The following is a 24,348-nucleotide window of genomic DNA, read 5'->3' on the forward strand; positions in this document are numbered from 1 at the left end:
AAATGCAGTGAATGGACATTTCCTCCACCAATCCAGGAAGTGGTTGTCGTGGTCTGTGGCCACTTCGGGGTTTTACCTACTCCAGCTCATCAGAGACGGGGGTTGAAGTTTGGAGTCAGTCTGAAACAACTGAAGTGCTTCATTGTTAGTAGAGGCTACCAGCATCTGGTATACAGCTGCCTTCCTAAATATCATGCATTAACAAAACAGAGATGTGTCTTTGAAACGGCGCGGCCTGTAAGCACCCCCTGAAATGGAAATGGTTCTGCAAACAAACGCCCCCCAAAGAAACCTCTGCGTGCCTACAGCAGGGGGCCGTAATCAGTGGCTTGCCATCGCTTCTCCTGCTGTTTGTTTCACGCATGTGCATCACTGTGCCGAAGTCCGCCAGAGACAGCCGACGGAGCAGCCAGTGATGGCTGACACTCACCGAGTGCGTGCGGGGAAGTCGCATGTGTTCTGATGCGTGCTTGGCTGACCGGCAGGCTCCTCGTGTACGAGGGGGTGTGTTTGCGATTGGAGCGGGGTTCAGACGTCCATATGGGAGGGCTGGAAGGGCTGCGTTGATAACAAGAGAAGCCGTCGTCACGGCTACAGACCATCTGACATTGGCCTTGAAGTCCTTCTCGGGTCCATTGTCTAAATGGGGGTGGGGGTTGGGTTGGGTGGGTGGGGTGGGGGATCATAATGTACCCTGTTAAGCCATCTTGGGCAGCTGGTCGGGGATGGAGTCAGATGTCAGCCTGCCAGGGGAGAGTGTGTGTGTCTGTGCGTGTGTGTGTGAGGATTTATTTGTCAGAAGGAGTGACTCTCTCACCCTTTGAATACTCTAAGGAAAACACCTGCATTGGAGCTGTAGATGGTATCAGACTGAGCCCTCTCAGAGCTAGGGATTGGGTCAGATCAGGACCGTCTGGTTTAGAAACAGCAGGCTAGAGGTTTAGCTTACAGCTCCAGCTCTCTGTCCATTCAGGCTTAAAAGGTCCAGAAGAAACAGTCTTTCTGTTGCAGTTAAGTTGCTCAAAGTTAAGTGGCCATTATCCAGTCACCTGTGATCTTTCTGAAACGTATTAGCTGTAGTTGTTTTGTGGAGCTTCAAGGTGTCTACTCTCTCATTCCATCACCCAAGGCCAGACCAGCCAGAGTCCTGGGAATGAAGATGGAGCAAACCTATAGCAGATTTAGACACTGTAGTCTTTTGATGTGTAATAGCCATAGAAGACTTGACTTGGATGTAACGTGTCTCAGCATGGACATTGCCATTGCGGGTTTCCACTATTTTTAAAGTAATCAATGGACCTGGACTTCCAACTTCATTGGCTGGTCCCTTCTGATGGCACTGTTTGAGTATCCAATCAAGTCTTCGGGTGGGATTAGAAAATGTGTTGTACTTATGATAAGGAAATGTACTACTTCAAAATGGAGATTTCCATCTTTGGTGTTAGCCTTGCTTTGATTATGCTATCCATCCATCCCTGTGGTTGTGTCTTTACGTCTTCTCCCCACTCTGCCAAGCCAGGGACCTCCCACTGAAAGGCTCCATATTGTTAGCTCAGACCTTTGTGATGTTAATTTGTGCCTGAGACCCTCGAGTCGTCCATCATGGCTGGATGGGACAGCCAGGCTATTGTCCAGTGGATTTGGGTCTCTCCTGCAGCCACCCTGCTCCGCCGGGAGACGGGGGCCTGCCTGGGGCCCAGTGCATTCTGGGATGGGGGAGTGAAGAGCGGAAAGGATTAGGGCGCCTGTCGTTGTGTAAATATGGACCAATCAAAGGGCAAAGGAAAGAGGGTGCCGGTGACCAAGTTGAACACAGGACCAATATAAAAGGCATTGGTTGTGGTTACATGGATATCTTGTGATTTGTAATCTTGAAGTGGATTTTTATACATTTGAAGTCTTGAAAGTACAATATTCATGGCAATATTCAGTTGGTTCAAGATTATTTCATTTTATATGCTGTAGAACGTTTGGTATTTACTCCGTTTTTGTTTCACTAATGGAATAGAAGGAATTTCTGGAACAGGCCAAGTCACAATTGACTTTCCCGAAGTTTGTTATTCACTATGACACTTGGTTTTCTGTGTTTACACTTGTAACATTTGTAACAATGTGGCCACAGTCAGAATAATGGACAAAAAAAATCAGGATGAAGGCTCAATGTTGGAACAGATTATAAACTAGGCTGGATACATGCCTTTAAGTCCTTTGATTTGATGTCGGAAACCAGTCATATTGCCTGGCAATAGAATCCTATGGAGGAACATTGATGAAGAGGATGAAATGAGGATGCCAGTGTTGTCCCGGTTCTCTGACATCACCCTGCGTGTAGAGCAGTGTGGGCGTATGGTCAGCTGTTCCTGGAATCCTTAATGGTTACACATACACATCGGTTTTGCAATATTGCACCAATAAAGACGTTACTGCAGAGAATGAGACTGTTTTGCCTGGACACACTGATCTCCCCCAGGGCTCCCCGGCTTGTTTGTCAACAAAACAACAACAAAGGCTGAGCGGGGCACTTTGTCCCCCACTGCAGAGTCCATCTTGAAACACGAGGCAGTCAATTTTTTATTTTTTTTAATACCATTACCGATTAAAATATACATTTTTTGGAGCCTAACACAGACTAACTCTGGGGAGTGGGTGTCTCGTGGTGTGTCGTGATAAAGTACCTATGCCTTTTGTCTTTGACCCCTGACCTCTAACCCATGACCTGCATCACAGGGGCACTGGGGCCGGGTCACAGTGGGTCAGTGTCCTTTTCCGTACACCGGCCTGTCCAGTGGGAACTACCGGTAGAATAGAGACCTGACCACGATAGCGGTCAGTCTACCGGTAGAATAGAGACCTGACCACGATAGCTGTCAGTCTACAGGTAGAATAGAGACCTGACCACGATAGCGGTCAGTCTACTGGTAGAATAGAGACCTGACCACGATAGCTGTCAGTCTACAGGTAGAATAGAGACCTGACCACGATAGCGGTCAGTCTACCGGTAGAATAGAGACCTGACCACGATAGCGGTCAGTCTACCGGTAGAATAGAGACCTGACCACGATAGCGGTCAGTCTACCGGTAGAATAGAGACCTGACCACGATAGCTGTCAGTCTACCGGTAGAATAGAGACCTGACCACGATAGCGGTCAGTCTACCGGTAGAATAGAGACCTGACCACGATAGCGGTCAGTCTACCGGTAGAAGAGAGAACTGACCACGATAGCGGTCAGTCTACCGGTAGAATAGAGACCTGACCACAATAGCGGTCAGTCTACCGGTAGAATAGAGACCTGACCACGATAGCTGTCAGTCTACCGGTAGAATAGAGACCTGACCACGATAGCGGTCAGTCTACCGGTGGAATAGAGACCTGACCACACACTGTCAGGGGGTCACATCTGCGTTCAGTCTGCTGATCATCTTAAACCAGAGCAGTGGGAGATCTAACCTGCAACCTCTCCAATCCACACACAGATCCTACATGTTCAACCCACTGAACTCCAACCTGTTCATCCCTCGCTACCGTTGGTGTAATGTAGAACCCATAGACCTCAGTCAGTAGGTCCACCATGATTTAATGCTTTAAGGAATAGCCTGTGAAAGGTGATATTGTCCAGTTGATGTTTAGCTTGAGGGATTTGCGAGGCCTTTGAATATTTATTTATTTCTAAGTGTTTTCGAGGGAAAGCTATTTGAATTTGTACCTGTTTGACGGCTGGGTCTATAATTACCTTAAATGGGTGGTTTACCGAGGAAAACCAAAACAGCAGGGATTTTGATGGACCTGGTTTTGAACAAGGGTTCAGAAGAAAGCAGAGAGCAGTGTTACCGCTTCTAAACATAATGAGACATTTGACTGATAATGTCCATCTGTGCAGATGCTTCTCGCTCTCGTCTCTCTACTTGCTGTGCAATATTTCTGTCCAGCTCTAACAAATAGATTACTCACCGAATAGGCTCTGAGTCCAATGGGGGAGGGGTTTCCTGGTTGGTCTGTTAAGTTCAGCGTCTTTAAACTCGTTCTTTTAACGTCTCTTTTCTCTCCTCCCCTTTCTGTTTCCCTCTCTCCAACTCTCTCTCTCTCTCTTTCTCTCTTCCCCTCGCTCCTTCTCCCTCTCTTGTTTAGTGCGCTTGCCAAGTCCTGCTGAGCGTGTTTTCAAGCTGGTGAAAAGAATGAATTATTCAGCAGTAAGCATGCTTACAGCTGGCCGTTTGGGGGCCTTTGATCTGGGAATTGGGCGTCTGCATGAATGCCTGTATTGTCGTGTTATGTGTACACAGTGTGTGAGTGATTGGGAGTGGGGAGGCCCCAGCATGGCCGATGGGAGATTACAGTGTGTCCATGCTGGGAGCGGGTCGCACCACTAAATCCCCCAGATGCTGTTTGTTCGGCCGAGGTCACATGTTGTCCGCTAGTCCGTGGGGCCTTAACAAAATGGTCCCCTGGAAGCCATCGAGGGGTTTAAGGTTGGTCTTGGCCCCCAGAAACCCTCCACGCACTCATAGGGAAACACACACACCTGTCTGAAGTGGACAGAATGCCTGTGAGGCACAGTTGCACAAGGCTGCTGACCTGGCTAACCTCGGGGCTTTGTTTCTTCCCGCAGGTCGCAACGAACTGATAGCAAGATACATCAAATTACGAACGGGGAAGACGAGGACAAGGAAACAGGTGAGAGTAATTTGTCTGTGAGTCCCGTGGACTAGCTCACTTTTCAGTCCTCCACCTTGACCCCCAGAGGGCGCTGAAGGTCACCTGGCGGCACTGGCCAAGCCGCGGCGCCGACCTGTGTGGTCACGCAGCGGAGAATCACAACAGCTGGAGGATTTAAGAGATGCTTTAGAAATGTGCCGAGATGCAGGGCGATGGCTGCCGTTGTCGGGGGAGGGGGGGGGGGTGCGGCACCGGCTGGGTTTAGGCCCCTTTTCCTTTCATCTCCATGGTAACTGTGTGTTCTCAACAGGTCTCCAGTCACATTCAGGTCCTTGCCAGACGGAAATCTCGTGAGTTTCACACCAAACTAAAGGTAAGAGTGGCTGGACCTCTGTGCACAGTCTGTGTGACTTCCTGTTGCCGTGGTGACAGTTTGGAAGCCTAATGTTGTTAACTCCTGTATCCTAGATTCATCACATCCCATGTTTTACATTGCATGGGCTAGTCCTACACTTTTCCTGCTCTTAGTTCACCTCTTACCATCTTTCACTGATACATTTATTTTATGACACGTAATATTTCATCACCTTGCAAGAAAACACTGTAACATTTCAGTGATAGTATCAACATTTATAAATATTATTCTGGAGAACAAGCTAGGACTGTAGGCTATAGTACTTGATGCCTGAGGTTAGGACAGGGAATGAGGGCAGACTGCTGGCAAGATGTGCTCTGCTGTATATTTTAGATGAGCAGCTTAATGTTCAAGACAGTAGTCAGCTAGAGGCCATGACATTGTCATAATTTAACACCAAAGCTGTTTTAGGTACGTACGTGTGTGTGTGTGTGTGTAAGTAAGCCTGTGTCTGTGCGTGTATACTCTGTCGTGTTTCTCATCCCACTGTCCACACCTCGTTCCATCCCAGGACACGGTGGTTGTTCTTGTGATAGTAGTGTTGTTCAGCCCAGGTGTGTATGGGTGACGATGAGTGGTCTGTAAGAGTAAAACCACTCTAATCTTTTTCAATTCAGGTTACTTGCATGGTAAGTACCACCCTCTTTTAGCTGTGCTGAAGGCATCTGTGCTGTATAATGGATGTCTGTTGTGTCTGTCTAACAGCAGCAGCTCCACCGTTTCCAACCCCACTCCATCTCAGTGTGCCGTCTGTGCCAGCATGTTTGTCCTCTCCCAAGGCTTCTTTCCCTCAAATGGCAGTGAGGCTGTCCATTAACCCATGCTTGCAAAACCAAAATACACATGCTTTTCCGAAGGTTCTGCTAAAACGGCCGATGTAGAGAATTCAAGTGCCCGAGTGGGTCTTTCTCACAGTGTAGCGCACACTAAAACCTTTTCCCTGATGTCGTTGGTGTTGGGGTTCTTTCACGTGGTGGTGTCACCTGTTTGGGCATTGTAGTCGTCTCATGCACTGTTCTCACGCCTCTGGACGATGAATCCATGACATGATCCACCAACGTGTTGTGTGTGTGTGTGCTTTCATTCTCCGGTACAAAGCTGTAGAATAACGTCTTTTTTTTGTCAAAGTACACTCTGCGCCTCGGCGGGCCTGGACATCCTGCGGCCTGCTGGAATCACCCGCGTCTTGTTGTTCTCTAAGTGTGTCTGTTTGTTGCTGGGCCGCCACCCGCTGGCTAAGGCATTGTGTTGTGTTCTGCTGAAGGACCAGAGCGTGAAGGACAAGGCTCTGCAGAGTATGGCCTCCATGTCCTCGGCTCAGATAGTCTCCGCCACCGCCATCCACAACAAGCTGGGCCTCCCGAAACCCACCTTCCCCGGGGCGGCTGGGGTAAGACGGCCCTCGCTAAACCCACATCTCCGTTGACGAGTGATCTCTCTGTGCGTAGTCCACTCATTGTCCTCTTCTTCCCTAGTTCTGGCAAGGCATGATATCTACTGGCCAGCCTGGTTCCTCACAGGAGTAAGTAGTCATAATGACTCTGTCTAATTGTACATGGCCCTCAGTGTGTTAGCCTGAAGAGATAACTGCCATAGCTGGCAAGATAAGTGTTGCTCACCTGTGTCAACCATCTGATTCGTGGTGTTTTCTCTCATCAGTATTAAGCCATTTGCCCAGCAGGCCTACCCCATCCAGACAGCATTAACGACCACCATGTCAGGTGAGGTCTCCCTGTTACCCGGTTTCTAACTCTCCTGTTCCCTTGCTCATCGGTCCGGCAGCGTCTAGGATTGCCAGCACTGTTACGTGTTGATATGGTGTTGACAGCATTGATTACAGGCGTGGTGTTAATGAATGTTGGATAAAGACAACTGCGGACAGTGAAGTGACTGTGTTGCCCCCCCCCTCCCCCCACTCCAGCATACGAGCCCCCCACTGCCCCCGCTCTGACGACCCCAGCATGGCAGGGGCGGTCCATTGGGACCACCAAACTCAGGCTGGTGGAGTTCTCCGCTTTCCTGGAGCAGCAGAGAGACCCAGACTCTGTGAGTACCTGCACTACTGTATTTCTCCTAATCCAGGGCAAACTAGTGGCAGTTTGTGAAAGGTCTAACTCCTCAAACTGCGGCATATCTTCACACACACTCGCAGAAGAAGTAACTACGAGGACAATGATGCCAGAATCCCTCAAAATACCAAAGGGACTCTGAGCCTTGGCACTGTCAATTTGTCACTTTTTTCTTGCAAGACCTTTTTTTCTTTGTATTTTATGACAGTAGGCATTTATCTTTGAGTAGTGAAATCTCTGAAACCAGTGTTTATTCTGCCTTCTCTGTTAAAATCTGTGACTTTAAAACAAACCGGTCAAGAAAATGCTCTGTTCTGATAGTGTTGTCAGCTAACACAAATTATGTTAAAGTAATTTTTATAATACGAATTGAATTAAAAGCCTTACGACACCAGTGACCTTGTCAGGACTGAAGAACTCATAGATCTGGTTCCCCTAGACACGCATTACCTTTTATTTTCTGGATTAAAGGGCTCTAAATGGAGACGTTGTAATCTAAGAGATTTGCTTAAAGCCGTTTTCTCTCTCCTCAGTACAACAAGCACTTGTTTGTGCACATTGGCCAGACGAACTACTCGTACAGTGATCCTCTCCTGGAGTCGGTTGACATTCGCCAGATCTACGACAAGTTCCCGGAGAAGAAAGGGGGACTGAAGGACCTCTTTGGAAAGGGTCCTTACAATTCCTTCTTCCTGGTTAAGTTTTGGGTGAGTCCTGTGGCACGAGTGAGTGCCTTTTAAAGGTAATTAACCTTGGAAGTGATCATGCCTTTAAAAGTTGCTACTTTATAAGGCACCGTGAACCAGATCCATTGGCCTTTATTGTCCACCCGGTTTGGCCTCCTCACGGTGACGTTACACAGTCTTGACAAGCAGTGTATGCATCACGAATGCAGCATATGGGTGTGTGTTGTTGACTGTGTGTGTGTGTGTGTGTGTGTGAGTCCCAGGGGGCTGATGAGGTTGCATCAGGGCTTTGTTTGAACACCTGCCTGCCCCTGATAGGTGTGAGAGATCGGGGTAAATTGGGAGATTGCTGCAGCTCCCTATCAATGGTCTCCATCTCTCTCCTTTCTTTCGAAACATAAATATGGACTGGTACCTTTATCCAAGTCTTTACTTAGTATCACACCTTATAGAATCTACCGGACAAAGGAGAACTGTATTTGGTTTGTTCTTAGAAGCAAAATGATAATGTTGCGACTACAAATATTAATTTTTTCCCCCATCTGTTGGTTACATGTACGATGGTTCTGTATTAGCTTTAGATATTAAATAAGTATGTATTTTATTATATAGGAAAATACTTGTAATTTATAGTCAGCTATAGGATTTGAAATGGACTATGTTATTACAAATAAACATTAATTTTATTAAAGAATTACATTTTGGAAATTCTCTGTTCAGACACTGCTTCTGATTTCCCAACACGGGCACGTACCTTTTAAATAATAGCCTGCCTCTGATCACAACAGGTCATAAACAGCTTACTTAATGAAGGAGCTATTTATTTTTAGTTTTTTATTAGAATTGATTGACCTATTCAGCAAACTCTTATTACATTGTTCACTTTTAAATCCATTCAGGACATTTCTTTAATCATTTGACATGAATAAAAGCCTCTATCGGTCTCATTTGAGATACTAAAACTCAAGCGTTTACCAGTAGAATTGAACTCTACTTATTGTCAGTACATAGATATAAATATACAAATAATGCAAGTATTACCATTTGCCACTAGAGGGCCTCAATGCCCTAGTAACCTTGACATCGTATTGCCTACCTTGAGTTCGTTTAGTACCGTTGACATTAAAGGAAAAGGATAATAAATATGAATGTGTTAATAACACATTATTGTCTTACTGGTGTCAGTTAACGTTTACTTGCCAATATGTAGAGTTGAATGCTCAAACACCCAGCTCCATGCACATTCAGGGCCATGCCCTAACCCACTCTCTAATATCACTCAATTACTAATAGAATATTGACATTCAGTTTTGTTTGAGATTTGATTAAAAAAAAATTGACACCCAAAATCAATTATTTTATGGTGACTTTGGTTTAATGTCTGGAGATTATTTTTTTTAGGAAAAGGAAAAACAGAAATGTTGCTTGCATAAATATTCAAACCCCAAACATTCAAATTTAGCAGAGCCACCATTTGCTGCAATAATGTACAGCCTGACCGAAGATCCCTCAATGGTGGGTGTTTTATTTAGAAAATGTGATTGTTACTGTTAAAGGTAAATGTGATTGTTACTGTTAAACGTAAATGTGATTGTTACTGTTAAACGTAAATGTGATTGTTACTGTTAAACGTAAATGTGATTGTTACTGTTAAAGGTAAATGTGATTGTTACTGTTAAAGGTAAATGTGATTTTTACTGTTGAAGGTAAATGTGATTGTTACTGTTAAAGGTAAATGTGATTTTTACTGTTAAAGTTAAATGTGATTGTAACTGTAATGGTTCACAGCAAAATGTGTCAATTAGTCAGGGGTTTGTATACTTTTGGAAGGAAATGTATCCAGCTCCCTGCCAGAGACCAGGGCTCAATATTCGTGTTGTCCTTATGCAGGCGGACCTGAACTGTAACATCCAGGATGAATCCGGGGCCTTCTACGGCGTGACCAGCCAGTATGAGAGCTCGGAGAACATGACCATCACCTGCTCCACCAAGGTGTGCTCTTTCGGCAAACAGGTGGTGGAGAAGGTGGAGGTGAGTCCTACTCCTTGGTGGGAGAGCAACCATGAATAACCACCCCAAGTGACTTGCAGGCGTACATCATTCTGTTTGTTTTACAATTGCTTCCGTGAGCTTTACAACCTTGAATTACTATGGTCTCAACTGTCATTTAATCAGAATGGACACTCTCCCCCTCGTGCCTTGTTAAGAGCTTTCCTCTGTTTCTCCCCAGACGGAGTATGCTCGCTTTGAGAACGGACGCTTTGTCTACAGGATAAGCCGATCTCCCATGTGTGAATACATGATCAACTTCATCCACAAGCTGAAACACCTGCCTGAGAAATACATGATGAACAGCGTCCTGGAGAACTTCACCATCCTATTGGTGAGAATACCTCCCCCTCGGTTCCCTCCCTGAAAATGTCCCAGAGGTCCTGCTTTAGAACAGTGGTCGAGTACGACCTCCAACCTCGCATCACACAGGCAGGAGCGCTGGTACTTATCCGGGCAACAGTCATCACCCTTTTGGACGACTGTCGGTACACTTGTGCCGACAAACCCCCTGCAACTTACCCAGAATGCCACATCCCTAGCCCCCCCCCCCCCGTGAAATCCATATCCTCCCCCCACTCCACTGGCACCCGGTTGAGGCTGTCATCGATAACAAAACCGTGGCTCTTTCCTACGGGAGCAGCTAACGGAGCTCCCCCTCCCTGCCTTCAGGCAATGACCAAACCTTTTTACTCTCTTTGTCCTGCTCCCTCTGGTCTCCTGGCTGTCCCACACCTACAGGAGGGCAGCGCCCCTCAGCCTAGTCGAAGCTGGTTTTCTGTCTTTGCGCCCAGTGGGGACAGCTTACACTTACACTGGCACAGCACAGTTACACTGTCAGTAAGGCGCTTGGATATGAGCGTCTGCTAAATTACTCAAATGGAAAATGTAATCAGGTTGTTTACTGATAGTCGGCAATCTGTTTTAGTCCAGAGGTAACATTTTGCTTAACAAATACCTATGTATGTTACATGGACTCATTCAGTGAAATGATAGGGATTTAGGCTTAATTTTACTGCCCCTTTCTCTGGGTAGTGATATAAATTCGCTGTGTATCTATATACCTCATCTGTAAGGTCCCTCGGTCATGTATTAAATTGTGCCCAGACAGGATAGTTAGCACGTCTCACACTGCATTTGTCTTGTGTTGTAGGTGGTGACCAACAGAGACACTCAGGAGACACTCCTTTGTATGGCGTGCGTGTTCGAGGTGTCCAACAGTGAACACGGAGCCCAACATCACATCTACCGGCTAGTCAAGGAATAAGACACTAACTTTGTGGTGACATGCTTCATTCAGACTGGGAAAGACAGAGACCTACCAGGGCATGTTGCTAATGAAGGACAGAGGGACAAAACTAAACGACCGTCCCGGAGTTTTGACAGAGAGAAATCACTCCTGTGATTGGGCTGGTTGCGGGAGAGACTTGAGGCAACGGCCCAGCGAAAAACACGCCTTCGGAAAGACTGAATGACAACCTCATGGAAAGTGGCTGTGCCTCTACGCAAAATCCACCCACAATGCCCTTTGGTTTTTATTGGGGTGATGTCTATCTCGGATAATATATCCTTATATTTTTGTCTTTTTAATGTATATTTGTATGAGTGCCATGTGTTGTGTCATTTTCCCGGACTAGGTGATGTCTGTGATGTAGATACTGTACAGAGGCGGAGGCATTGTGGAACATAGGACGTTCTGTGAATTACATTTGGAAACTTCTGTCAGTTTCCTGCCTTTCATTCATTAGTCATCACCGGTATGACCCATTTTACAGATCACCATAGCCTATCTTAATTAGATGCATAGTAAAACTATACAGACCATCACTACATAATCATGTGAACGTCACTATAACAATTTCCAAAGAGAAAGTATGTAGTTTTAATATTCTGTACATTTTGGAATAACATAGATAGCAAATATTAAACTATGAAGGAGACAGATTATAGATATAATTCCGGGGACACTGAAACTATAAGACATGAAAAAATATGCCAGAGAGGCACCACTCAGCGGCACAGCGCTCTATGGAAGTGGAAAAGCACTGTGAAAACCCTACAGCACCACAATGGACGTCAGAGTCCAGAGATTGCTCGTACGTTGTCTTTTCTCTGAGCTGCTAAGGTCCCCCCCCCGTATGACAATAAAACAAAAGAAATCACAAAATCTCCGTATTAAACGTTGAGTGGGGAAGTGCTGTACAATGAGCACCCATCACAAAAGCACTTAGCCCCCCCCCCCCCTGCATAGTTATTAGGAGTGGGCTTTACCTTGTTGAATGAACCCGGTTCCTTCAGTGGAACCCTAACCCTGCATCGCCCTGGCTCAGCCCGTCTGTGGGCCCTCGCTACGGGGTGCCTTAGCATTGGTGGTTGGCTGTGGGATCCTTACAGATGCCCCAGCTGGCATTCAAGCTGTGAACTCTCCCCCAAGCCGGAGGACGGCTCAGTGTTGCGCATGCAGTGCCTTAATGAGTACCTTTTGCACCAGATTTGTTCGGGAAGAAATGCATCCCATAGGTGTGGCACGGTGCCTGTCATTACACTCGACTGTCAGTGGTTTTACCTGTACTCTCTGTTTTACCTTGTTTTACAAAATCAGCGTGGTTAAGTCATAGATTATTAGACTAAACAAGTTCCACATGTCATAGCAGTAATAACTTTATCTTGCCTATCAAAAACCAAAAAAACCTGGAGACATGTCAGATGTGCAATTGTCCCCTGCACTGTATCATAAAGTGCCTTTGCTTATGACTCTGCAGCTTAGAGAAGGTTTAAAAGAAGCAAAACCAAAAAGTACAAGAAATGGCAGAAAAGATCACCAGAATGCCTTTCCCTGTAGAACTCATTAATAGAACAATAACACTACTTCAAAAAAAACAAAGATTGGACCCCTGGGTACATGTTCAATGTAAAGTATTTTCAATAGTTGGAGGATCCATTATACCCCTGTGGGGGGGTCTATCAATCACATCATTTTCACAGGGAGTGGAATGTGTCATCATAGCATTATACACACACTAACCCACTACAGTCCAGGAAACAGAATACTGTATACTTGTGTTACATTGTTGCTGAAGACAATTGATCAGGGTTCATGTTGTATCTGGAAGACCTTGTGTTCTTTCTTATAATTGTGACTAGATTCTGACGTGAACAGCACAGTCCACCATTGCAGTAGTTTGTATTTTACAGTGCTTCTGTGATTGCAATTTAACCAGAACCAAGTCGGTTGGTTTCACTGCTGGGCTCTCCGTATGTCAACCTGGAATATAGATTTTACATGATAACTTTGGAAGATGCTATTTCACATGGACACAAGAAGAATTTTGACGCAAACATCAGCAGCAAAGTTCTGGGACAATGCTCTTTGTATATAGGTACTGGTACCTTTTTGTCCTATCTATTTTTCAAAATTGGCTTTGAGTTGGGATCGCATTCTCAGAACATTTTGTGCAGAGATTTTAAAAGGCAATTTGTATAAAGAAGATAATGTATTCTGAGATTTCTTGGTACACATGTTCAATTTTCTTAAAGATTGTGAATTTTTGAGATGAGAATATGAGAGAAACTGACAATATGTGTGTTGTTAAAGCACAGGGTCTGTTCTTTGCTTAGTAACTTTTCTTCATTGCTAAAGTGTTAGATCTTTTATAGCTTTCTAGAAACTTTGTATGCATATAATATCCCGTTAAAATAAATGGTCAATTCTGTTTCTGATTGATATCATTATTTCTTGGTGAACTTGGTGAATTGGCTTAATTGTTTCAGTTGATATTGCTGGAATGAAGCAATACTCCCAACAAACACCAGAGGACGGTATACTCAAAATAATGGAAACCGGTGATACTTTTCTCCGGTTCACGCACACGAATTAACTCCAATTCTAAATGTTCCCTTTTTTGTCGACCGGATATTGGAATCCACTTTTAATAAATCTCCTGTCTGTGCGGATGTTGGAGAATACCTTACTGCTTAGGGTTTAACGTAGGCCTAGTATTTCATCAACTGTCAGGGTCATAGGTGGATAAACGGGCCGCTTTTACAACAACAAAAAATATTGCAATTCTGTAACTGCAGGTGGGTTGAGTATATTATTTTGCGCGAGGTAATGGCATAATAAATGCAGCGTAGGCCTACTGCAATTCTAAGTTAAACTACATTCACGGTAATTAGCAAAACGACAGCAGTATAAAAAAGTTGTTCATTTGGACGCAGTAGGCTATATGCAGCATACTGCAGTAGCCTAAAACAATGTAGGCCAATTGAATTAAATATTCTTTCCAATGGGCGGTTTAATGACAAGCTGTAAATTTGACCAGGAGAACATTTCCCATCCACCGTAGACCTCTGCAATATTCTCAGATACGTCCCTTTTTTTTAGATCGTTGTGAGAAGCTGTTTTGTTGTAAGGTTCATAACTAAATGTCTAGATGAAATTTATATTTTGAGTAGCTTCAATTGACTTGGCTTTTTCATATAAGACCAGATCAGAAATCAATGTAATTAGCATCCATTTATACATAATGGGCCTATAGCTGTAGCCTAGTTCAAGAGATAAAATGTGCTCTGTGTGGGCGGTTGGGTTAGGGCTAACAACATTCGAAATTACATTTCTGGTTGGAGCAGGTTTGCTGGAGTTTTAGTGTCATGTGATTCACTGAGACTGGGGAGAGTGGAGAGTGATCTTCCCGATGCGAGCAGAGGGCGTATACTTTAGTGTTCGCACAGAATTGTACCCACAGTCCGTTTTGACTGAGAGGAAGGACGCATGTTTCTGTCTCTGTTCAGTTTTCATCGAAGAAGTCTTCGGGGATAATGTGATGCCCCCCTCTGAACAACTTCAGGGTACCTATGAATCGGCCGCGGGAATAATAATAAATGCAGGGAAGTACTGCGCTTTTTTAATGAGAAAGATGATATGCCTACACGAAAATAAAGACCCCTGCATACGAAGGTAGGAGTCATACTTCATACGCCTGAAAAGTGGGACCGCTCAGTCGAGACGAGATCTGAAACCGATGAGCAGTTGAGCTTGAGGTTTTTCCAGTATGGAGCAGGAAGAATGCAAGGTGTCGGTATGGGTCTGTCGGGAAGAGAAGCTGGTCTCCGGGCTTTCCAAACGCACCACCTGCGCCGATGTTGTAAAAGTTCTACTGGAGGACCAAAACTTGCAGCAAGGTGCGTCAGCGGCGATGCTTTCCGGGACACCCCAGTCCTACTGCATAGTGGAGAAATGGAGAGGCTTTGAGAGGTTTTTACCCAATAAAACTAAAATCCTGCGTCTATGGAGTGCCTGGGGAGACGAGCAGGAAAATGTGAGGTTTGTGTTGGTAAAAAACGAGGCATCCTTACCAAACAACGGACCTAGGAGCGCCGAGGCGCGTGTGGTTCAGAGCAAAGACAGCCCTTGCGTATTCAAGGGAGCAGCCAGGACCACAATGGCTTTCTCACAAGAAAAGCAGCGACGGATTGTTAGAAAAGCTTTTAGGAAGCTGGACAAAATTAACAAAAAGAGGGAAGAGACTGTACCTAAAGATGAATCAGCTGTGGAGAAAATGGAAACGTTGGTGCACTTGGTTATATCACAAGATCACACCATCCGCCAGCAGATCCAAAGAATCAAAGAACTGGACAGAGACATAGAGAGGTATGAGGCCAAAGTGCACTTTGACAGAATTAAGAGACATGGCATTAATTATGTGCAAGACACGTACATGGTGGAATCGCGCGCCGAAGCAGATAAAAAAGAGGACGTTCCATGTTCGGCGGAGGCCATTGCGCAGTTTGAGGAGTACGCACTCAGGTGCGAGGAGGTGCTGCGACTTCAGGAGGAGTTGACAGAGCGCGAAGTTCTCGTGGACTGCATTACCGGTGAAATTCAGGAGGAGCTGAACCAAAGGTGGATGAAAAGACGACAAGATGAGTTGTCGGGCAAAGACACAGACAGTGTTGGAGAGGGCCCTGTGGGTGAAGTAGATTTACAGGCAGGCGCCAGCGCTACAGAACCAGACGTGGACACAATATCAGAAAACGAGTTGGTGTTAGAGGAGGAAAGAATCAAAACGCAGCTGGATACCAGTTTATATATTGGTCTTCGTCTCAACACGGATTTAGAGACAATTAAGGGTGATTTGGACCTAAGCCAGGAGATGTGGGACGCGAAAGAAAAAGAACTGCTGGAATTGCTTGCAATAATTGACTCTGTGGAATTGAATGAGAAGTTAACGGAGGATGACAAACAACATGCTGGAGTCAATAATCCTAAACTGCTGCCTTCCATGGAGAAGAGTTGTGGATGGGTGGAGCAGGCCAGAGGTCTCTCAAAAACCTGCAACACGAATGATGAGGACTCAGATACAGGGCTGAGCTCTATGCATAGCCAGGACTCCGACAACACACCGGTGTGTGAATCACTAGTGTAGCTAACTGTACTGAAGCGCTGAAAATAATGCAATGCAAACTCAGGGACACTGGAATTCTATAAAATTAGCAATATGATTAACCTTTTTCCCAAAAGGTATCAGCATGGACACTGTAAACGAAACCTATTATTGTCACCTTTATTAACAGTATGCTGTCTTGAAACAGACCACTAACAGACATTCAGTCAGTATAGACAAGCAATAGATTTTAGGGGTTCATGCCAGTTCTGCTAAAATCCTGACAAAAGTTATGCAAAGTTGTTATAGCTTGCTATTTTGTTTCTTTGTGTCACAAGTATTATTTATCTTAAAATGTTTAGAATTAGGGAAAATGACGAATGCATTGAACTGCAAAATCCCACATCATTATGATGATTCAGCTATAAACATGCAAGTTACTCTGGATGTAAAGTATTAAAACATTTTATGATCTGTTTGATTTAGTAATTCCATGAATAGGAAAAAAGCATTGGCCATGCAGCCACACTTTTTTTGCGCCAGGATGAGTTTCACCTTGTGAGAGGTTGGAGGACATCCTCAATGTTCTGTGTTCAATGGTAACCCTCTTTGCCGTCTCATGCAAGGCTAACCTCTCGTATTCAGAGAAAACAATTGGATGATTCACATTGAATGTGGAGGCATCGCACATTCAGTTCAAATTGTCTAGACTCACGGTCACCTGATCCGCTCACCGTGTAATTCATCCATGTAGCCGATCCACTTGCTCTCTGGTTTCTTGGCAGTGTGATAATAGTATGGTACCTAGTTAATGTCCGCGACCTCGTCTGGGACAGTACACTTTCCAGAGACAATCATCCTCATGGGCCTGGTTGTTTTCTTGGTTTTCACTTTACCAGGACGACCAGGAAAGCTCTGATCCAAATCCGTTCATCGGAACATGGTAACGGAAACCACAGTATATATGAACTTCCTGAAGTCCGGGCACCACTTACGTATGCCCTCTACCACACGTTGATACTATATAGTGTACATTATGGAGGAGTGAGGAACACGAGACACACAGCACCAGAATGTACAACCCTGTTTCCAATAAAGTTGAGATGCCACGTAAATGTAAAATGAAAACAGGATGCAATGATGTGCAAATCATTTATCCCTATAACGAATTGAAAATAGTTCAAATACAACATATACAATGTTGGAACAGAGAAATGTAGTGGTTTTTGGAAAAATGCATGCCCATTTTGCATTTGATGCCAGCAACAAAAAAGTTGGGACAGGGACATGATTACCACTGTGTTGTATCACCTTCTTTTAACATCACTCTGTAAGCATTTGGGAACTGAGGACACCAATTTCTGTAGTTTTGAAAGTGAAATGTATTCCCATAGTTGCTTGATATTGGATTTCAGCTGCTCAACAGTTCGGGGTCTCCTTTGTTGTATTTTTCATTTCATAATGTGCCAAATGTTTTCAATGGACTGCAGGCAGGCAGGTTTAACACCAGGGCTCTTTTACTACGGAGCCATGCTGTTGTAATACGTGTTGAATATGGTTTGGCATTGTCTTCCTGGAATAAGGAAGGCCTTTCCTGAAAAAGACATTGTCTGGATGGCAGCATGTTGCTCCAAAACCTGTATATTGTTATATTGTTCAACATTAATGGTGTCGTCACAGATGTGCAAGTCACCCATGCCATGTGCACTAATGCATCCCCATACCATCACAGATGCTGACCATTGAACTGTGCACTGACAACAAGAAAATGGTCCCTCTCTTCTTTAGACTGGAGGATGTGGCATCCATGATTCCCAAAAATAATTTCATATTTTGATTTGTCAGACCACATGACAGTTTTTCATTTCACCTCAGTCTCTTAAATGAGCGTGGGCCCACAGAAGGCGACGGTGGTTCTGGATGTTGTTTATATATGGTTTCTTCTTTGCATGATATAGTTTTAACTTACATATGTGGATGCAGCGATGTACTGGTTTTCAGAAGTGTTTCTGAGCCCATGCCGTGATTTCCACCACAGAATCGTGTCTGTTTTTAATGCAGTGCCACCTGAGGGCCAAAAGATCCCAGCCATCTAGTAATGGTTTTCCGCTTTGTCCCTTGCATATAGAGATTTCTTTCTTTCTTTATTTAACATATATATATATATATATATATATATTTTTATAATTTCATGTACAGTAGATGATAACATTCCCAAACTCTTTGCAATTTTACATTGAGAAACATTATTCTTAAGTTGTTGCACAATTTCCCTGCACATACTTACACAGACCCATCCTCTCTGGAATGATCTTTTATTACCCAATCATGTTACTTACCGATTGCCAATTGATCTAATTAGTAGTGTGATATTCCACCAGGTTTAGTTTTTGAGCATCACATATATTTTCCAGTGTTTTGCTGCCTCTGTCCCAACGTTTTTGAAACGTGTTGCTGGCATCAAATCCAAAGTGGGCATATATATCTCAAGAAACAATAAAATGTCAGTTTCAATATTTGAAATGCTGTCTTTGTACTATGTTTCTATTGAATACAGGGTTTTAATGATTTGCACATCACAGCATTCTGTTTTTATTTAAATCTTACACAGCGTCACAACTGGGTTTTCTTCGTTTTTTGTTTTTTTTTTGGAAACGGGGTTGTGTGTGAGACCAGATAGCAGCTGACCCGTACACATCAGTCTGTGATGAAGGCTGGACGGGCATCCTGTGTAGGGTGACCTGGGACACGGTGGCGGGCGTGCGTTTCCACACACCTAGCTCAGTGCCGCTGTTACGCTTCAGACAGGGCCTTTGTTAAGAGGGAAAGAGAGCGGGGGCACGTATGAAGGAATGCAGCCTCGCAGGTGTCCGTGTGGACAGACGGGCATCGCGGGCTACGGTGCGGCGGCCTGCATGGTTTGGGCCCAAGCATTTACTGCGAGCCCACAAACACAACAAGGGGGACGGAGGATGAGAGGGAGGCGACAGAGATGGAATACAAATCATTTTTAAGTGAAACAAAAACACTGAGTGAATGAATTCCTGTATTCATGAAACAAGGCGTTAGTGGTCTGGATTTGACTGCCTATGTGAACATCTGGACGGCAGTGAGTGTGTGAAGCAGTCGGGCCGTGGCGGGTCAGGCCGTCTAGATCTTCAGAGAGGAAGTAGACAGGCTGGTATGGGTTTATTCCCTACTGGAGCCAGATCCACAAGAGACATCAGTCATACTGAATCCTAGGACACATTCAGGCCGGCCCAAACAAACGTGCCCCTGAAGTGCGAGACAAGACATCACTCTTCTTTTATCTGCGAGGTGATTTAAATGAGCAGAGAGTGATGATTTGGTTCTGTCAGAGGTCCTAGTCAAGTCTTTTATGAACCCGATGAGCCAGTTTAGTCTGTTTTGGGGTCGGTCAAACTGTGATCTGCCTGAAAAGAACATGGCGAGGTGCCAACCAGGGTGTGGCCTCCTGTGTCTCTGATAGCAAGAGCTCAGCAGGCTGTGTTCCCATCTGACAGAGTAATTACACAGAGACTGTCACCTCACAGGTTACTGGCATGAATCAGTCAACCTCAGGAGCATCTCGGAGACACTGATTTATAGGCCTTCTATGGATATGGATGGGACAGCTCGTCCTGCACGAAACCAGAGCATCTCAAAATGGTTGTTCTAACATGCAGGTCCGACAGTACCAATTAATGTCATGTTATACTAAGGGCATAAAACAACTGAGTGTGTTCAAAGACTTACTTACTTTGTTATGGTCACAATCTGGTTGTGTACAACTCCGAAAACAGGCATGTTAAAAAATGCCTATACAGATTTTCTTTGGAATTACAGTTGTGCTCAAACGTTTGCATACCCTCAGTGAATTGGTAATATATGTACCAATTGTAATGAAAACATGAGTGAGCAGGCAAAACATGTCTTTTATTTCTTATGGGATTCACATTCAACTGTAGGTCATAACAGAATGGCACAGTCATAAAACAAAACATGGCAACAAAGAAAAAAATGAACTGACCCCTGTTCAAAAGTCTGCATACCCTTAGTTCTTAATACTGTGTATTGCCCCCTTTAGCATCAATGAGAGCATGCAGTCTTTTGTAATAGTTGTCTATGAGGCCCCGAATTCTTGCAGGCGGTATAGCTGCCCATTCGCTCACACACCCCCAAAACATAATTGAGCCATAATCTTGCTTCACAGTGGGGATGGTATTTTGCTCACTACAAGCCTTGTTGACCCCTCTCCAAACATAGCGCTTACGGTTGTGACCATAAAGCTCTCTTTTGGTCTCATCACTCCAAATTACAGTGTGCCAGAAGCTGTGAGGCGTGTCAAGATGTTGTCAGGCATATTGCTTTTTTGTGGCATTGGCGCAGTAAAGGCTTCTTTCTGGCAACTCGACCATGCAGCTTGTTCAAGTATCGTCATATTGTGCTCCTTGAAACAACCACACCGTCTTTTTCCAGAGAAGTCTGTATTTCTCCTGAGGTTACTTGAGGGTTTTTCTTTGTATCCCGAACAATTCTTCTGCCAGTTTTGGCTGAAATCTTTCTTTGTCTACCTGACCATGGCTTGGTATCAAGAGATCCCTGAATTTTCCACTTCTTAATAAGTGATTGAACAGTACTGACTGGCATTTGCAAGGCTTTAGATATCTTTTTATATCCTTTTCCATTTTTATAAATTTCCATTACCTTGTTATGCAGGTCTTTTGACAGTTATTTTCTGTTCCCCATGCCTCAGTATCTAGCCTGCTCAGTGCATCCAAGTGAGAGCTAACAAATGAACTGACTATTTATACACAGACACTAATTTCAATTTGAAAAGCCACAGGTGTGGGAAATTCACCTTTAATTGCCATAAATCCAGAATTTAGACCAGCAACTCAACCCAGGGGATAGGGATAGTTCGTCCTGATCCACTATCCTACAAGAAAATACATTTTCTTTGCATTATCAGTAATATTTTTAAAAAATGCGCTGTTGTGAACTTATTGAGCTGAGCGCTGTTACTCTTGCTTGAGCTGGCTAATGTTAGCCAGTCGCCACAAATGTGTTGTTGCATGATCACTTCTGCATACCTGGGGCCTTCGTCTCCAGTTTACTGAAATCTATCTGCTTAGAATATTACCTATATTGGCTCTGCCAGTTCACATGATTATATACCCTCTCATTAGCTTGAAATATCCCACCTGATCTTGCCTCCTCTGCCTGCCGTCTGATGAGATGTACAGTGGGGAGAACAAGTATTTGATACACTTTCGATTATGCAGGTTTTCCCACTTACAAAGCATGTGGAGGTCTGTCATTTTTATCATAGGTACACTTCAACTGTGAGAGACGGAATCTAAAATATAAATCCAGAAAATCCCTATGTATGATTTTTAAATAATTAATTTGCATTCTATTGCATGACATAAGTATTTGATCACCTACCAACCAGTAAGAATTCCGGCTCTCACAGACCTGTTAGTTTTTCTTTAAGAAGCCCTTCTGTTCTCCACTCATTACCTGTATTAACTGCATCTGTTTGAACTCGTTACCTGTATAAAAGACACCTGTCCACACACTCAATCAAACAGACTCCAACCTCTCCACAATGGCTAAGACCAGAGAGCTTGGCCATTGTGACATCAGATATCAGGGATAAAATTGTAGACCTGCACAAGGCTAGGATGGGCTACAGGACAATAGGCAAGCAGCTTGGTGAGAAGGCCAAAACTGTTGGCACAATTATTAGAAAATGGAAGAAGTTCAAGATGACGGTCAATCTCCTTCGGTCTGGGGCTCCATGCAAGATCTCACCTCGTGGGGCATCAATGATCATGAGGAAGGTGAGGGATCAGCCCAGAACTACACGGCAGGACCTGGTCAATGACCTGAAGAGAGCTGGGACCACAGTCTCAAAGAAAACCATTAGTAACACATTACCCTGTCATGGATTAAAATCCTGCAGCGCACGCAAGGTCCCCCTGCTCAAGCCAGCGCATGTCCAGGCCCGTCTGAAATTTGCTAATGACCATCTGGATGATCCAGAGGAGGAATGGGAGAAGGTCATGTGGTCTGATGAGACAAAAATAGAGCTTTTTGGTCTAAACTGCACTCGCTGTGTTTGGAGGAAGAAGAAGGATGAGTACAACCCCAAGAACACCATCCCAACCGTGAAGCATGGAGGTGGAAACATCATTCTTTGGGGATGCTTTTCTGCAAAGGGGACAGGACCACTGCACTGTATTGAGGGGAGGATGGATGGGGCCATGTATCGCAAGATCTTGGTCAACAACCTCCTTCCCTCAATAAGAGCATTGAAGATGGGTCGTGGTTGGGTCTGCCAGCATGACAACAACCCGAAACACACAACCAGGGCAACTAAGGAATGGCTCCGTAAGAAGCATCTCAAGGTCCTGGTGTGGCCTAGCCAGTCTCCAGACCTGAATCCAATAGAAAATCTTTGGACAGAGGTGAAAGTCCCTATTGCCCAGCGACAGCCCTGAAACCTGAAGGATCTGGATAAGGTCTATATGGAGGAGTTGGCCAAAATCCCTGCTGCAGTGTGTGCAAACCTGGTCAAGAACTACAGGAAACGTATGATCTCTGTAATTGCAAACAAAGGTTTCTGTACCAAATATTAAGTTCTGCTTTTCTGATGTATCAATGTCATGCAATATAATGCAAATTAATTACTTAAAAATCATACAATGTGATCTTCTGGATTTTTGTTTTAGACTCCATCACTCAAAGTTGAAGAGTACCAATGATAAAAATTACAGACTCTAGATGCTTTGTAAATGGGAAAACCTGCAAATACTTGTTCTCCCCACTGTATTTCAATAGTTGGCCACTCAATTTGTTAATATATTATGGAAAATTTTTGGACAAAGAATACAATCACAAGTCAGGTATTCTCTGTGACTAAACTCACCAACATCTCCCCAGTGACTCAACATGTTCCCATGATTAAACCTGGCCTCTGCTACGCTCAGAGTTTGGGACATACAACTGCGTGGGAAATGGAGTTGCAGAGAGACAGTCGGTGCCGCTACTCTGAAAACGTTGGCTGGTTTAAACATTAACCAGAATACTTTTTTGACCTCGGCCTCCGCGGGCCTGTCCAAGGTAAACACGGCTGTCTGTGTAGCAACCACTTTCAATGACCTAGTGTACCCCTACACACCTGTGTGTACTACATGTACGCACGCTCCCATTGTACGACATATTCCCACACGTCATCCATGCCACTGAGCCCCGATGTCAACTGAACTAGAAAAGCGAGGACCTTGACTCCTTGCTTTTTTCCATTGATATCAAACATAGGCTCTAAACCCGACATCCATACGCAGCAAGCGGAGCTGAAATATCCTTGGGGAAAGGTTGGAGTTGTTATGTGTCCATCTGTCAGCCATGGTGGGTGAAATGAGGGAACCAGGTCACAGCACTTAAACGGGTTCTCACAGGAGACAGTCATGACACTTATGCTGAGCAGGGAGTTGTTCTAGTGCTACTCAACAATACTCATCTATTATGCAGGTCTTAAATTAGGCCTGCTAATGTTACCCTTTGTTCCTGTGCACAACAGCTTCATGGGACTAGAAATGTGTATGTGCACAAAGCATTGGTTTGAGGTCGTGAGAATTAAAGATCTCACAACCCAGATTTCAGAGCAGTTTTGTACTAAATTCTTTGCTCATAACCAAAGGATGTCTTCAAGTGCAGAGCATCAAAATCACCTTAATCCATCTGCATTACTGAATCGTGGATGGAATCTTAATGTTTCCAAAATGTCAGTCTGTTTAGGAATGAGGTTCTATCTGTACAAACTGTAACAATTATTTAAATACAAACATAGAGACATTTCACGTAGAGCTGGAAAATGCCGCGATCTAATAGTACGAAACTATCACTACTTAAGTGCCAGTATGCATCTGCATTTATTATGCCACAATACTCTGAGTTTATTGCTCAATCCCCGTTATGTCTGGTGCAGAGAAGTGATGGGAGATGAGTCTTATCGGGGAGACAAGAACCTACAATATTATTATTGTATGACTAAGAACTTTCTACTATGAGGTTTGATCTGTA

General features: G+C 44.3%; 2 protein-coding genes across 3 annotated transcripts in view; both read left to right on the top strand.

Annotated features, from left to right (window-relative positions):
• Positions 1–13,587, top strand: part of tead1a (TEA domain family member 1a) — a 34,153-nt gene extending 20,566 nt beyond the window's left edge. Inside the window, exons 4-14 of one of the 2 annotated variants that reach the window (XM_010883550.5) lie at positions 4,609–4,673; positions 4,966–5,028; positions 5,688–5,699; positions 6,335–6,460; positions 6,546–6,592; positions 6,730–6,791; positions 6,992–7,116; positions 7,673–7,846; positions 9,716–9,856; positions 10,056–10,208; positions 11,028–13,587. In XM_010883550.5, the coding sequence (XP_010881852.1) occupies positions 4,609–4,673; positions 4,966–5,028; positions 5,688–5,699; positions 6,335–6,460; positions 6,546–6,592; positions 6,730–6,791; positions 6,992–7,116; positions 7,673–7,846; positions 9,716–9,856; positions 10,056–10,208; positions 11,028–11,141 (1,082 nt within the window). In that variant the 3' untranslated portion in view covers positions 11,142–13,587. The remainder of the gene's footprint in view (positions 1–4,608; positions 4,674–4,965; positions 5,029–5,687; positions 5,700–6,334; positions 6,461–6,545; positions 6,593–6,729; positions 6,792–6,991; positions 7,117–7,672; positions 7,847–9,715; positions 9,857–10,055; positions 10,209–11,027) is intronic. The other variant, XM_013138822.4, reaches the window with a different exon arrangement.
• Positions 13,588–14,524: 937 nt separating this feature from the next.
• On the top strand, positions 14,525–16,735 carry rassf10a (Ras association domain family member 10a). The gene has a single exon (XM_010883551.2). It carries the CDS (start codon positions 14,926–14,928, stop codon positions 16,297–16,299), a length of 1,374 nt encoding a protein of 457 aa, XP_010881853.1. The 5' UTR covers positions 14,525–14,925; the 3' UTR covers positions 16,300–16,735.
• Positions 16,736–24,348: the final 7,613 nt, after the last annotated feature.

This window comes from Esox lucius, chromosome 19, assembly GCF_011004845.1.
Source record: "Esox lucius isolate fEsoLuc1 chromosome 19, fEsoLuc1.pri, whole genome shotgun sequence".
In the NCBI taxonomy this organism is placed as follows: domain Eukaryota; kingdom Metazoa; phylum Chordata; class Actinopteri; order Esociformes; family Esocidae; genus Esox; species Esox lucius.